Source organism: Clinocottus analis, unplaced genomic scaffold (genome assembly GCF_023055335.1).
Source record: "Clinocottus analis isolate CAN_PGR_092001 unplaced genomic scaffold, fCliAna1.0.p SCAF_14, whole genome shotgun sequence".
Lineage (NCBI taxonomy): Eukaryota > Metazoa > Chordata > Actinopteri > Perciformes > Cottidae > Clinocottus > Clinocottus analis.
This window is the reverse complement of record NW_027175865.1, coordinates 121,425-135,280: the sequence shown is the minus strand read 5'-3', so window position 1 is coordinate 135,280 and position 13,856 is coordinate 121,425. Positions and strand designations below refer to the sequence as shown.

The 13,856-nt window shown below is 45.4% G+C and overlaps 2 protein-coding genes across 9 annotated transcripts; one reads left to right on the top strand and one right to left on the bottom strand.

Moving 5' to 3' along the window:
* The first annotated feature begins 275 nt into the window (after positions 1-275).
* igldcp (Ig-like domain-containing protein) lies at positions 276-2,945 on the top strand. The gene is made up of 7 exons (XM_068575715.1): positions 276-335; positions 969-997; positions 1,368-1,721; positions 2,098-2,188; positions 2,341-2,519; positions 2,698-2,751; positions 2,859-2,945. The coding sequence occupies exons 1-7, from the start codon at positions 310-312 to the stop codon at positions 2,939-2,941; spliced, it is 816 nt and encodes a 271-aa protein (XP_068431816.1). The 5' UTR covers positions 276-309; the 3' UTR covers positions 2,942-2,945.
* A 993-nt stretch (positions 2,946-3,938) lies between these two features.
* On the bottom strand, positions 3,939-13,787 carry vps52 (VPS52 subunit of GARP complex). 8 transcript variants are annotated; one of them, XM_068575711.1, is made up of 22 exons: positions 13,683-13,787; positions 13,189-13,264; positions 12,567-12,619; positions 12,336-12,411; positions 12,068-12,135; positions 10,837-11,012; positions 10,522-10,672; positions 10,328-10,428; positions 9,632-9,764; positions 9,329-9,384; positions 8,777-8,912; positions 8,127-8,282; positions 7,850-7,968; positions 7,260-7,383; positions 7,081-7,176; positions 6,657-6,764; positions 6,499-6,564; positions 6,077-6,188; positions 5,736-5,854; positions 4,682-4,962; positions 4,635-4,650; positions 3,939-4,573 (listed from the first exon to the last, which is right to left on the bottom strand). In XM_068575711.1, exons 1-22 carry the CDS (start codon positions 13,776-13,778, stop codon positions 4,541-4,543), a joined length of 2,352 nt encoding a protein of 783 aa, XP_068431812.1. In that variant the 5' UTR covers positions 13,779-13,787; the 3' UTR covers positions 3,939-4,540. The 8 variants fall into 8 exon arrangements, with proteins under 8 accessions (XP_068431812.1, XP_068431809.1, XP_068431810.1 ...); XM_068575708.1 differs by having other exon boundaries at positions 4,635-4,962; XM_068575709.1 differs by having other exon boundaries at positions 3,939-4,744; positions 4,777-4,962.
* Between the last annotated feature and the right edge of the window lie 69 nt (positions 13,788-13,856).

The window sequence follows — 13,856 nt, the reverse complement described above, 5'->3', positions numbered from 1 at the left end:
AGCACCCTTTCATAGTAAAAGCTCTTTCATTTGTATTTTTAAGGCTTATTATTATTAATGTTGTTTTGTACTTTACAATAAAAAGTTTCCAGAAAACTATTAAAAACCAAAAAGTAAAAGCACAGAACAGGAAGCTGCATGTTCAGAGTCACATGACTGAAGACAACGAAAGCCTCCAGGTTTAAGTTTCTGGTGCTTTTATTGTCTCAGACCGGAAGTGACGCTCTTGATAAAAGGACTCTCCCGCTGCGCGAGAGCTCACAGCAACAGTTTCTTCAGGAGGGAGAGGAGCTGCAGACCCGTGACGTCATGGACACCGTCAGCGAGCTTATCTGGTGAGGAACTCTCAACCTTTATTTTGAAATGTCAGCGCTTCCTGTGCAGCTCCTCAGAACTTTCTTCGTGTTTCTGTGTTTGCTCGTGAAGTTTCTGCAGAAAGACGTGAACGAGATGATTTAACACGTGCACGGTGAACACAGCAGCGCGGGTTGCAAAGGCGCGGGAGCGCGCGTGGCAGGCGCGTGAGCGCGCTGCGCGTTTCGTTTGTAAGGAAACGAAACTTAGTGCGAAGAGAAACTCTGAGGAGACGTTTTACATAATAATAATAATAATAATAATAATAGTTTCTGTAGTTCAACAACATTAATATGCATTAAAATAATACAATAATAAATAATAATAATAATAATGCATAATAACAATGACATAAACTGAACAGTTTCTTTAGTTTAACTATATAACCATATATTAAATTAATTAATATTAATAAATCAATAAGGACTTCTCAGTCCTCATTGTCTAATTACACATCAATACATAAATATATTAAATCTATATCTGCAGAAGGAGCATCAGCTGTTTCATTTCTGTGAACTCATCAGGTTCAAACAGTTTAATAGTTGTGAATCTGATTCATATTTCACTTTGTGATGAAGGAAAATCTTCTTTACTTCTTGCTTGTGTTTCAGGGTTCTGCTCGGCCTGCTGGCGTCAGCTGGTGAGTCAACTTAAGGACTGAAGATGAAACCCCTTAAAGCTCTTCTGCCCTTAAGACCTGATGACACTTTGTTTCCTGTGAAAACACAAGTTTATTTTGAAAAATCTGACATTGTTTCCTCGTTTCAACTCCGCCCAGTTAACCAACGTTACACCGACGTAGTTAACAGACTTACTGAAGTTACTTAACTTACTGAACTAACTATGAACTTACTGAACTTACTAAACTATCTATAAACTTACCTACCTAATTATAAACTTACTAAACTTACTATAAACTTACTAAACTTACTTAACGTAACCACAATCTTGTGAAGTTTTCCCGCGAAGACAGAACTTTATTTTGAAAGGTTGTTGGCCCCCCCCTGCAGAGTCCTCGTCCCCGCCCCCCCGCTACCTGTCCGTCACCTGCCAGGTGGGCGGTCGGGCCGTGCTTCCCTGCAGCTGGAAGCGGCGGCCCGGCGAGGAGGCGGCGGCCCGCCACGTCCAGTGGGCCACGCCCGACGACCCGGTGTTCGAGCTGCGCGGCGAGCGGCGCTGGACGGCCGAGAGCCTGCGAGGCCGAGCCGACGTCCCGCGGGCCGAGCTGGGGGGCGGAGACTGCTCGCTGGTCATCAGCGACGCCCAGATCGGAGACAGCGGCCGCTACCTCGGCTTCATGCTGCTGGACGGCCGCGGGGCCAAGACCCGCCTCTTCCTGCAGAGAGTCCGGCTGTCGGTGCTCGGTCAGTCCTGCTGTTGTCCTTCATGCTATTGTCCTTCATGCTATTGTCCTTCATGCTATTGTCCTTCATGCTATTGTCCTTCATGCTGTTGTCCTTCATGCTATTGTCCTTCATTCTATTGTCCTTCATGCTGTTGTCCTTCATGCTATTGTCCTTCATGCTATTGTCCTTCATGCTGTTGTCCTTCATGCTATTGTCCTTCATGCTGTTGTCCTTCATGCTATTGTCCTTCATTCTATTGTCCTTCATTCTATTGTTCTTCATTCTATTGTCCTTCATTCTATTGTCCTTCATTCTATTGTCCTTCATTCTATTGTCCTTCATTCTATTCAGATCGTCCTGTCGGGTTCTCTCATCTCTCTCTTCCTGCTTTCAGACCACAAGTCGCTCCAGGCTCGAGGTGCAGGAGAGGACTTGGAGCTGGAGCTCTACACCCGCCACTCTGAGAGACTCGTCTTCCAGGACAGGTGAGTCAACGACGACCTCACGACCTCACGACCTCACGAGTCACGATGACCTCACGAGTCACGACGAGCTCACGAGTCACAAGGACGACCTTACGAGTCCTCTATGAAGCTCGGACCTTTTCTTTACCGTTCCGGCCGCTGTGCGCTCGCAGGAACAGCTCGCGGTGGGCGGAGCTCTGGGCGAGGGAGGACGGGGACAGCGAGCGGCTGGTGAAGCATCCGCTGGACGAGCGACTGACGATGAAGAAGCTGTCGAGCGCCGACGAGGGAACGTACAAAGTCCTGGACGAGCACGGCCTCGCCGTCAGCACCGTGCAGCTGTCCGTGGAAGGTGAGGGCGGGGCTCCGAGTGAGCAACGATCAATAATGAATAATGAATAATCAAAGTGAATTCTCCATCGAGGCCAGAGGAACATGACTGAGTCCTCTGAGCGCGTTCCTGTTCCTCTCGGTTGAAGTTCATCAGTTTTGTGTTCGTCATCGTCATGAAACCGTTTCCTGTTTGGCAGGAAGCTCCACCGCTCTCAGAGCGCAGCAGCTTCTGGAGGAACGAGCGCCGGCCGGTGAGACGGAGAAACGACACGTTTGACATATATTTATAAACACATTAATAATAAATAATAATAAAACCGTGACCTTGAATGACCTTCTGTCTTCTCCTGTCTCCCAGGCGACGGCGCCACAAGCAGCTGCTCGCCGCTCCTCGTCTTCGCTCTGCTCGCCACGAGTTTACAAACCACTCTGGTCTGGTGAACATCTGCTGAATTCATATATATATATAGATATCTATATATATAGATATATAGATATATAGATAGATATATAGATATCTATATATATATATAGATATATATAGATATATATATATATATATATATATATATATATATATATATATATATATATATTTGACAACCATACGCTATACTAGTACATAAAAAGTCTTTTCATGGAGTTTCCAGCAAGTTGAGTGTAACTTAAGTCCAGCGTGACGGATCTGACTGAGTTGTGTGAAGAGGAGCTGCTGCTGTTGTTGTTGTTGTTGTTGTTGTTGTTGTTGTTGTTGTTGTGATATTCAGACGTCTATAAAGTGAAAATGAACAGATTCTAAACTAAATACGATTTAAAGGAATAAGTGTACATTTATCAGTGAGGATGAGGCGTCGCTCACACACGCGTCCTGGTGGATATGAAGGCGGAGCCGCTAGCATTAGCTTAGCACAAACACTGGAAGCGGAGGGAAACTGCTAGCCTGCTCTGCTAACAACAAGCTAACGTTCAAGAATGTTTCAGCTCATTAACAAGAACACAAAGTTAAAAATGTGAACGTGTTCATGCACGGCATGCTGGGAAATACTGTGTGTGTGTACTTGTGTGTGTGTGTGTGAGTGCATATGTATATATATAAGTACAATATACAAATACACACACACACACACACACACACTTGTACACACACAGTGTGTGTGTATTTACACTATCAGAGTATTTTATCATATTTTATCCAACTACACACATTTCTTGTCTTCTTTCATTTCAACACAATTTAATTGATTTTGTTGAAACATTTTGTAAAATAAGTTTTGTGGTTTTTTCCTCCTTCAGGTGTGAAATAAAATATAACATTGATGCAATATGATGATGTAGTATAATAATAATAATAATAATAAATATATATATTGGTATGAGGTAAAATGTAACATCAGATGTTTCTGAGTCGAGTAGAACTACAATCTAATAAAATAAACAATTAGACGTCATGGTTTCTTTATTCATTCATAAACATGTTGATCACATGAAGCGAAGGCACAACAACAAAGTGACGCGTCACGGTCAAATCACTCCCCAAAGACGAGGAAAATACAAACAAACAAACAAACAAAGAATATCATCCTGTTTGTTTGGTCAAAAGAAAATCATAATAAATATAAATTACAGTAAACATGAAACTATATATATGTACGTCCAGTAGAGCGGAGAGACGGACAGGAAGTCAGACCGTATAGAGAGACGGACAGGAAGTCAGACCGTATAGAGAGACGGACAGGAAGTCAGACCGTATAGAGAGACGGACAGGAAGTCAGACCGTATAGAGAGACGGACAGGAAGTCAGACCGTATAGAGAGACGGACAGGAAGTCAGACCAACTTAACGTTGGTCTTTTTATATATTTTGTTTACTTTTCAGACAGGAAACCGTCAGCAGCTTCGTCCTGTAACGTGAAGCAAAATGTTTGAGAGTTCAATAATAACTCAGCTGTAAAAGTTAATATTAAATACAAACTTCAGAATGAAAGAAGAGAAATAAAGAACAAACATTCAGTGACTTCATGCAGACGCTCACGACACGACGTCAGCGTACAGATGCACAAACTGTCCCCTCCAGGTGTGTCCCCTCCAGGTGTGTCCCCTCCAGGTGTGTCTCCCTCCAGGTGTGTCCCCTCCAGGTGTGCCTCCCTCCAGGTGTGCCTCCCTCCAGGTGTGTCCCCTCCAGGTGTGTCCCCTCCAGGTGTGCCTCCCTCCAGGTGTGCCTCCCTCCAGGTGTGCCTCCCTCCAGGTGTGCCTCCCTCCAGGTGTGCCTCCCTCCAGGTGTGCCACTAGAAGTTGGGCTTGTGCTTCTTCACCTCCACCATCAGGTGGTGCAGGTTGATGAGCTCGGAGCGAGCGGCCAGACTGCGGAACGTCGGCTGGTTGAGGATCTTGTGGAAGCCGTGGTAGTACTGGATCAGCTGGGTCAGGGCGCCCTGCGGCGCCGACAGGAAGTAGAGTCACTTCCTGTTTGTGAACATGGAACCGCCTCAAAGCTGTGAGCTACAGCGCTACAACGCTACAGCGCTACAGCGCTACAACGCTACAGCGCTATAACGCTACAGCGCTACAGCGCTACAACGCTACAGCGCTACAACGCTACAGCGCTACAGCGCTATAACGCTACAGCGCTACAGCGCTACAACGCTACAGCGCTACAGCGCTATAGCGCGGCTCACCTTCCGTGGACTCGCAGGTAATTTATATTTTTTATTTGTTTACAGCTACAGTATGAACGCGCACAGAACACGTCCGGTTAAAAAGTCGGCGGCGCGGCTCCCGCACAAAGAGGCGGTCGGAGGACCTCGAAGATTGATCATTAAAATGAACTTTGTTTAACATGTTCGGGCTTATTTTTTAACTCAGCAAAAGTTTGAACTTTGAGATGTTTAAATGAGAAAAATGTGAGAAAATGTTAATGCATGTCTGAGAGAAGTGTATAAAAGTGTGTGTTTAGGGGTTTTACGGCCTTAAAACATCTTTAATAAATGGTAAAAAATAAAGCTGACTACTTGGCTGATTTCGTCCATCGCGGGTTGTTTATGGAACGAATCCAACGAGGTAAACGAGGGACGACTGCACTCATGAATATGAAAATACCAAATAATACAAACTCAACTAAGAGACATTTCACTAAAGTCTGAAAATATGCTGATGTACACGCCCTGGAGAGCGGAACAGCTGCTGCTGCTGTTGTTGTTGTTGTTGTTGTTGTTGTTGTTGTTGTTGTTGTGGCTCACCTGGATGATGCTGGTTCCGTTCTTGAAGTTGGTGAACGACCTCATGACGTCCTGACTCATCGCCTCCACCGACTGCTTCCATGAGCTGGAGAAGCCCCGAACCAGCTGAGTGATGCGAGCTGCACGCACACACACACACACACACACACACACACACACACACACACACACACACACACACACACAGCGTCACAAACAGGAAGTGAAAGCTTTCGAGAAACAAAACCGAAGAAAAAACATTTGTTAGCGTGTAAAACAAAACTGAGAGAATCCAGGAAGTCTCGTTTGTCAAACAGGAAGTGGCGTGTGTGTGAAACAGGAAGTGCCGTGAGTCCTCTCACCTTCGTCGTTCTTCAGGCGGTCCAGCTGACCTTTCTCCATCAACGCCTCGGCCTCCTTCACGAAGGAAATCATCCCTCCAAACGGAGGAGAGAGAATCTCCTCTATGAACTCCTGCAGGAGGATGAGGAAGAGGAGGAGGAATAATTATTTTTATATTATTATTTTTATATTATAGTATTATATTTATTAATGGGGATGAATACTTTGTTTAAAAAGTATTAAAATGTCTTACATTTCTTTTGATATTCAAATCAGTTTAAACCTCACTTCTAGCTCCCATGATGCAGAGCAGCAGAAATCTGTTTCTAAACGAACTCTAACAGCTTTTAAATTTGGCGGCAGGAGTTTCAAAATAAAAGCTCGGAGACAAAGAAAGCCCACCGGGGCTTCAGATTTCCCACAATGCACCTGTGAGGGTTACCTGCGTGCGCGCCAGCAGCAGCTGCTGGAAGCCCTCCACCTCTTTGCTGTCGTCCGCCGCCCTCTCCTGGACAAACAGGGAACAACAGGTGCGTTAGAGCGGGAGGAAGGGGGCGCGGCCTGTGACGTCACTGCCGCGTCCGCACCGTGAGCACACACCATGAGCACGCTCAGCATCATGTCGTAGTTGTTCATGAGGAAGATCAGCTGGTCTCTGCGCGACGGGAACTCCGCCGCCATCTTGAGCACGAAGTTCTCCACCTCCACCTGCGGCGCAAAGGGGCGTGGCCTAGCGTCATCATGCAGGAGTGATGGACGACGTTATTATATTATAAATATAAATAATAATAATAAATAAATGTATAATATACAATAATAATACATAAATAATACAAATAGTAATGTATACATAATAAATAAATAGTAATAATTATAAATAGTGAAACATGAATAATAATAATAAATACATAATACATATTAATAATTAATGTCATATAAATAAAAACATACATCAATAAATAATAACAGTGAATCAGAATGTGTGTGTGTGTGTGTGTGTGTGTGTGTGTGTGTGTGTGTGTACCAGCAGCTGTCCCAGCAGTGCGTTGGTCCTCTCGTTGGGAAACGTCTGGTTGATGCTGACGATGGCCGACGAGAACTCAGCGTAGCGACGCGTGATCTGAAACAAATACACAATAACACACTGAAGCTGCAGAGTGTGTGTGTGTGTGTGTGTGTGTGTGTGCGTCTGTGTGGGCCTACGTAGTGGGGTCTGGTGTCCAGCACTCCCAGCCTCTGGGGGTCTGTGTTTCGGATGCTGTGGATGTTCATCTCCAGGATGAGCTCAAACCTCGGCCACAGCAGCTCCAGCACCGCCTCCCAGTACCTGAGCAGGTGAGGAAGACACGCCCACATGTAAGGAAGACACGCCCACATCTTTCACCTGCTGAGTGTTGAACCTCCAGCTGTTCTTTACTAGTTCTTACTTATTAAATTATATCACATCAAGATGTATTCAATTACATTATATTTCACTTTTACTATATCAAGTCATAATATACAAAATTACATTATATTTATTCTGTCATATTTATTAAATAAGATGCTATTTTATTTTTATCATATTAAATAAAAATCTATGAATCGATATCATATTTATTTTTATAATATATAAAATAAAAATATATAAATTTACAAAATATTTAATTTTCACTACACTTAAATTTAAATATATATATATATATAATAAAATAATGAATAATTATTATTATTTTATTAATAATAAAATAAATAATGCAATTAAAATAAGATTTAAAAAAAATGATATTTGGAATATTTCTGAGCCCACTGACTTGTCCAGAGCCGGGATCGTCCTCTTCAGGCTGATGGCTCTGAAGCGAAGGACGATGTGAATGCAGAGAAACACGGCGATGCTGTCGAAGCAGTCAGACACGTAGGAGGACAAACTCTTCTGGAGGAGGAGAAGAAAACACAGAGTGAGGAGGAAGAGGAGGAAGAGGAGGAGCAGCAGGAGGAAGAAAAAGATGAAGAACAAGAGGAAGAAGAGGAGCAGCAGGAAGAACAAGAAAAAGAAGAAGAGCAGCAGGAGGAAGAAGAAGAGGTGCGCACCAGGAACATGCTCAGCGTCTTGCCCATGATGCTGTTGAAGAGGTCGAGGGCGGAGTTTCCTGCCACCATGAAGAAGTCGGACAGGAACAGGAACTCCCGGCAGCCATTATCCAGCAGCGCGTAGTGTTGGCTGCGGAACAGCGTCTCGTAGGGATACTGAGGCGTGAGAGGGTCAGAAAGTAGTTCCTATGAGTCTCGTGGGGATACTGAGGCGTGAGAGGGTCAGAAAGTAGTTCCTATGAGTCTCGTAGGGATACTGAGGCGTGAGAGTGTCAGAAAGTAGTTCCTGTGAGTCTCGTAGGGATACTGAGGCGTGAGAGGGTCAGAAAGTAGTTCCTATGAGTCTCGTGGGGATACTGAGGCGTGAGAGGGTCAGAAAGTAGTTCCTATGAGTCTCGTAGGGATACTGAGGCGTGAGAGTGTCAGAAAGTAGTTCCTGTGAGTCTCGTAGGGATACTGAGGCGTGAGAGGGTCAGAAAGTAGTTCCTATGAGTCGCCACTAGAGGGCGGTGTGGGGCAAAACATCAAATTTAAAGTGCAGCATTATATTTTATTGCTATTAAATTATTAAATATCAGCGGTACACCATGACCTGGACCCAGACCTGGACCCAGACCTGGACCCAGACCTGGACCCAGAGCTGCCCTCACCCTGCTGTCGCCCCTCTGGGCCGTGTGCGGCACCAGGATGGGCCCCTCCAGCTCAGCAGGGCTCAGGATGCTCCCCCTCTGGCCCACCGTGAAGATGGTGTTCCTGCTCCTCAGAGACGGCTTGGAGAAGAACCCTGATGCCGGAGTCAAGGAACGCTCTGATCACACAAACCCTGTCAAAATACATTTAAAGGTATTTTGCACACATTTTTTACACACACGCATACACACACGTGCCGACCTGTACTCACACACACACGTGCCGACCTCGGCCGTGTTTTTACAGAGTTGTTGGCGAGGACACAATGTCACCGTGTTCTATTTAAATGACGCGATGTCATCGAACAATAGATCACGATGTCATCGTGTTCTGACAGGATGCCGGTCCTGTGACCTGCCAACGCCGGGAATTTGCATAAATGCCTCCACACTCGATGTGGGTCACTGAGCAGAAGCTGATTGAATCGTGCCATCTCACTCTCACTCACACACACACACACACACACACACACGCACACACACACGCACACACACACACACTAAAGGATATCTTTCTTGGCCGTGTCTTCGACTCCCATCAGGTCGTCTTTGTCTGCAACTTCCTCGTACTATAATATCAAGGAAATACATTTTTTAAAATTATTATATATACATGTTTTTTTTAAATTTGTGTATATATATATATATATATATACATATATATATATATATCTATATATATATATATATATATATATATATATATATATATATATATATATGTATATATATATATATATATACACACACACACAAAAAAAAAGATATAAATATATATAAATAAATAAATGTCTCTGGTCATTCCTGAGCGCTCACCTGCACCTTCAGCAGTCGGCCGCTGTACGACTTGAAGTAGCTGAAGTAGATTTTACTCATCGTGTCCACGTACTCGTCTCGGATCTCCTTGGCAACCGTTCTCTCGTTGGCCAAAAGGAACTGATAGAAGAATCTACACAGGAAGAGTCACGCTCATGTAGCTCATGTAGCTCATGTAGCTCACGTAGCTCATGTAGCTCATGTAGCTCATGTAGCTCATGTAGCTCACGTAGCTCACGTAGCTCACATAGCTCACGTAGCTCACGTAGCTCACGTAGCTCACGTAGCTCACGTAGCTCACGTAGCTCACGTAGCTCACGTAGCTCATGTAGCTCACGTAGCTCATGTAGCTCATGTAGCTCACGTAGCTCACGTAGCTCACATAGCTCACGTAGCTCACGTAGCTCATGTAGCTCACGTAGCTCACGTAGCTCACGTAGCTCACGTAGCTCACGTAGTTTATGTAACTTCTGTAGCTTCACTCTTTCATTCCACACGTCCTGAGTGTTCACACATTCATGACCTCAGTTAAACACTTTTAAGTTATGAAGACATGGCGAAAATAGATTTTTTATGGCTGTTCGATGGTATTTTCTCATCCATGAAGTGAAACCAAGAGAAACTCTTTGACTGTAACGCGTCAACACGTTGTGGAAGAGATGCACCTGAGCAGGTGAGCAGCTCCAGCGAGCTCACCTGTACTTCAGCAGAGTGTTTTGGGGGATCTGGTAGTTGGTCATGGGCTTCCTGAACGAGTAGATCTTCTGCAGGATGAACTCTCGGATCTTTGACACGGCCTGAAGAGAGCGAGGAAAGGTCAGGAGGAAAGGTCAGGAGGAAAGGTCAGGAGGAAAGGTCAGGAGGAAAGGTCAGGCGGCGGCGCTGCTCACCTTGAGCTTCAGCCGGTCCACGATGTCCTGGATGTCGCAGCAGGCCAGCGTCTCCCTGAAGCTCAGCTCTTTGGCCAAGTTGATCTTATTGTTGAGCTCATGAAGCTGCTCCAGGAAGTCCTGCTCAGTCACGGGGCCGTCCAGGATGCAGCTGAGGACACACACACACACAGAGACACGCAGCGTCAGAGACACACACACACACACACACACACACACACACACACACACACAGAGACACGCAGCGTCAGAGACACACACATGCAGAAACGCAAACACACACACACACACACACACACACACACCCTTACTCACGAGATCATGGCTCCCGGCACCACCAGCTCGTCCACCAGCTGGCTCAGGTGGCTCCGCACCGCCTGACGGTTCTTCAGCCGCACGTTCATGCTGACGGACTGAAGCTGCAGCGTCTGGATCTCACTGCTGATGGAGGAGAGGTCGCTCTGGAAGCCGCTCAGCATGCCCTCCATGCGCTGAGGCAGGGGGGAGGACAGACATTAGACTTCTATACAACCAGAGGAGTCGCCCCCTGGTGGTCAGGAGAGAGAATGCAGCTTTAACGCATGAAGCATAGACTTCTATACAACCAGAGGAGTCGCCCCCTGGTGGTCAGGAGAGAGAATGCAGCTTTAACGCATGAAGCATAGACTTCTATACAACCAGAGGAGTCGCCCCCTGGTGGTCAGGAGAGAGAATGCAGCTTCAACACATGAAGCATAGACTTCTATACAACCAGAGGAGTCGCCCCCTGGTGGTCAGGAGAGAGAATGCAGCTTTAACACATGAAGCATAGACTTCTATACAACCAGAGGAGTCGCCCCCTGGTGGTCAGGGGAGAGAATGCAGCTTTAACACATGAAGCATAGACTTCTATACAACCAGAGGAGTCGCCCCCTGGTGGTCAGGAGAGAGAATGCAGCTTTAACACATGAAGCATAGACTTCTATACAACCAGAGGAGTCGCCCCCTGGTGGTCAGGAGAGAGAATGCAGCTGTAACGCATGAAGCATAGACTTCTATACAACCAGAGGAGTCGCCCCCTGGTGGTCAGGAGAGAGAATGCAGCTTCAACACATGAAGCATAGACTTCAATACAACCAGAGGAGTCGCCCCCTGGTGGTCAGGAGAGAGAATGCAGCTTTAACACATGAAGCATAGACTTCTATACAACCAGAGGAGTCGCCCCCTGGTGGTCAGGAGAGAGAATGCAGCTTTAACACATGAAGCATAGACTTCTATACAACCAGAGGAGTCGCCCCCTGGTGGTCAGGAGAGAGAATGCAGCTTTAACACATGAAGCATAGACTTCTATACAACCAGAGGAGTCGCCCCCTGGTGGTCAGGGGAGAGAATGCAGCTTTAACACATGAAGCATAGACTTCTATACAACCAGAGGAGTCGCCCCCTGGTGGTCAGGAGAGAGAATGCAGCTTTAACACATGAAGCATAGACTTCTATACAACCAGAGGAGTCGCCCCCTGGTGGTCAGGAGAGAGACGCTCTAACACATGGAGCACAGAGCTTTTACCTCCAGGATGGAGTCACAGGCGGTGATTTGGTTGTGCAGAAGAGCGATGTTCTGACTCTCCTTGATGTCTGACGGGTGAACGGTCAGGGAAATGAAATAAAACTGAAATATTTATTAAATGTTTGCATCAAAACTACAGAAGTAAACAAAGAGAACAACCTCAGATCACAAGTGTTGCATGTGAAGGCTCCAGGAGGAATGAAACAACAGACTCCACACCATCACTCCTGCAGTAACGTAGAGGACCGGCTGGTGCACGTGAGGATACAGTCTTTGATGGAGGCCTGTTCGATCCTCTGCAGCTCAGACTCCACCTGCTTGGAGTACTGCCGCAGGTCCACGCCCTGAACACAGGCAGGAGGGAACACCGCTCAGTCTCCGCATCACACACTGGATTCATCATGTTTTAGCTCACGCGATAATAACACACGGCCGACAGCAGACACTCGCTGCAGAAGGTTTGCGCCGCCATGACGGGTCACACAGAGAAGCGTCTCACCGTCTTCAGCGCCTCCTTCACCAGGTCGTCCTCCAGGTTGGCCTGGATGTGAACTGCAGCAGGAGAGGAAACAACACAGTGAACAGAAGCGCTGGCTCTTCTCCAGCCGCATGCAGCTGCACTTTAAAGACCAGACGACTTCCTGAGTCCCCAGATGAGCTGAACTACAAACGCCGAAGGAGAACTACAACTAAATAAATATGAAGCAGTAAGAGAAGAACATCAAGCGTCAGGAAATAATACTGACAGCAACCAAAGTAATTGATTTCCTTGAAATAAGCAAATATATTATAATTATATAATAGAAAATGTAGTATAAATACAATTTAAATCAAAATATATTTTCTATAAAAACAGAAAGAAAAAAAAGCTTTCATTCATATATATATATAATTTAAATACAAAAATATTTATATATATATATATATATATATATAATTTAAATAAATACAATAATATATATTATATAAAAGAATAATGAAAAAAGAATAATATGATATTATTTGTGTATTTGTATATCAGGGTCCTCGGCCTCCTGATGTTGTTTGCAAGGTTTTGCAGCAACATATCTTAGTGGCTGTGAATGATCATGTTTCTGATGAACTCAGGAAGTTAAACTCACTGTCCACTTCGTCCAGGATGAACTCGTCCGTGGTGAGGTCCAGCTCCCCCAGCGGGGACGCCTCGGCTTCAGCGCTCTGCACAACAAACCACAACACACTGTACTGAGTGAGCTGCAACACACACAAGCAGAGGAGACATTTGTTCCCCACTTTAAAGTCCCCACGGTGAACCTTCCCAGAATGCAGCAGTTTCATTGAGAACAAAAAAAAACGCTGTTTTTTAATGTATAACAATATAAATATATGTTCTATCAAAAAATAAATTAAAACATGTATAAATGCATGTAGAATAGATGTATGTAGACATGTAACTTTAGCGAAAAGACAACATCTTTGTATTCCGTCTGACCAGCACGGAGCTCTCAGGCATACGTGACGTCACAGCTCATATCGATCCCAGTGAACAGGAAGCGGGAGCGAAAACGAGCGCATAAACGGTCGGATGTTTCATTTAGTTCCGCTGCAGATGAAGCGATAAGTACTCAGACGTCACCTCGTCTTGTAAATACGCCATGGCCATTTCCGTCGGGTTCCCAGCTGTGTTTTCATCGAGCCCAGCTCCAACGGCTGCAGCAGCTACGTCCGCCATCACGGCGAATTCTCGCCGACGTCATATAGCAAAAAAAAAACACGAAGGGTTAGTTCCGCCTCGCTGACTCCTTGAGTT

Excerpts from the sequence above, each read along its gene's own strand:
- vps52 (XM_068575707.1), bottom strand. The coding sequence starts at position 13,778 with ATGGCGGACGTAGCTGCTGCAGCCGTTGGAGCTGGGCTCGATGAAAAC. Across the intron at positions 7,177-7,259 it reads TGGACACCAGACCCCACTAC|ATCACGCGTCGCTACGCTGA; the intron begins GTAGGCCCACAC and ends TATTTGTTTCAG. Across the intron at positions 6,565-6,656 it reads TGATGCTGAGCGTGCTCATG|GAGAGGGCGGCGGACGACAG; the intron begins GTGTGTGCTCAC and ends CTGTTTGTCCAG.
- igldcp (XM_068575715.1), top strand. The coding sequence starts at position 310 with ATGGACACCGTCAGCGAGCTTATCTG. Across the intron at positions 336-968 it reads ACCGTCAGCGAGCTTATCTG|GGTTCTGCTCGGCCTGCTGG; the intron begins GTGAGGAACTCT and ends CTTGTGTTTCAG. Across the intron at positions 2,520-2,697 it reads CGTGCAGCTGTCCGTGGAAG|GAAGCTCCACCGCTCTCAGA; the intron begins GTGAGGGCGGGG and ends CCTGTTTGGCAG.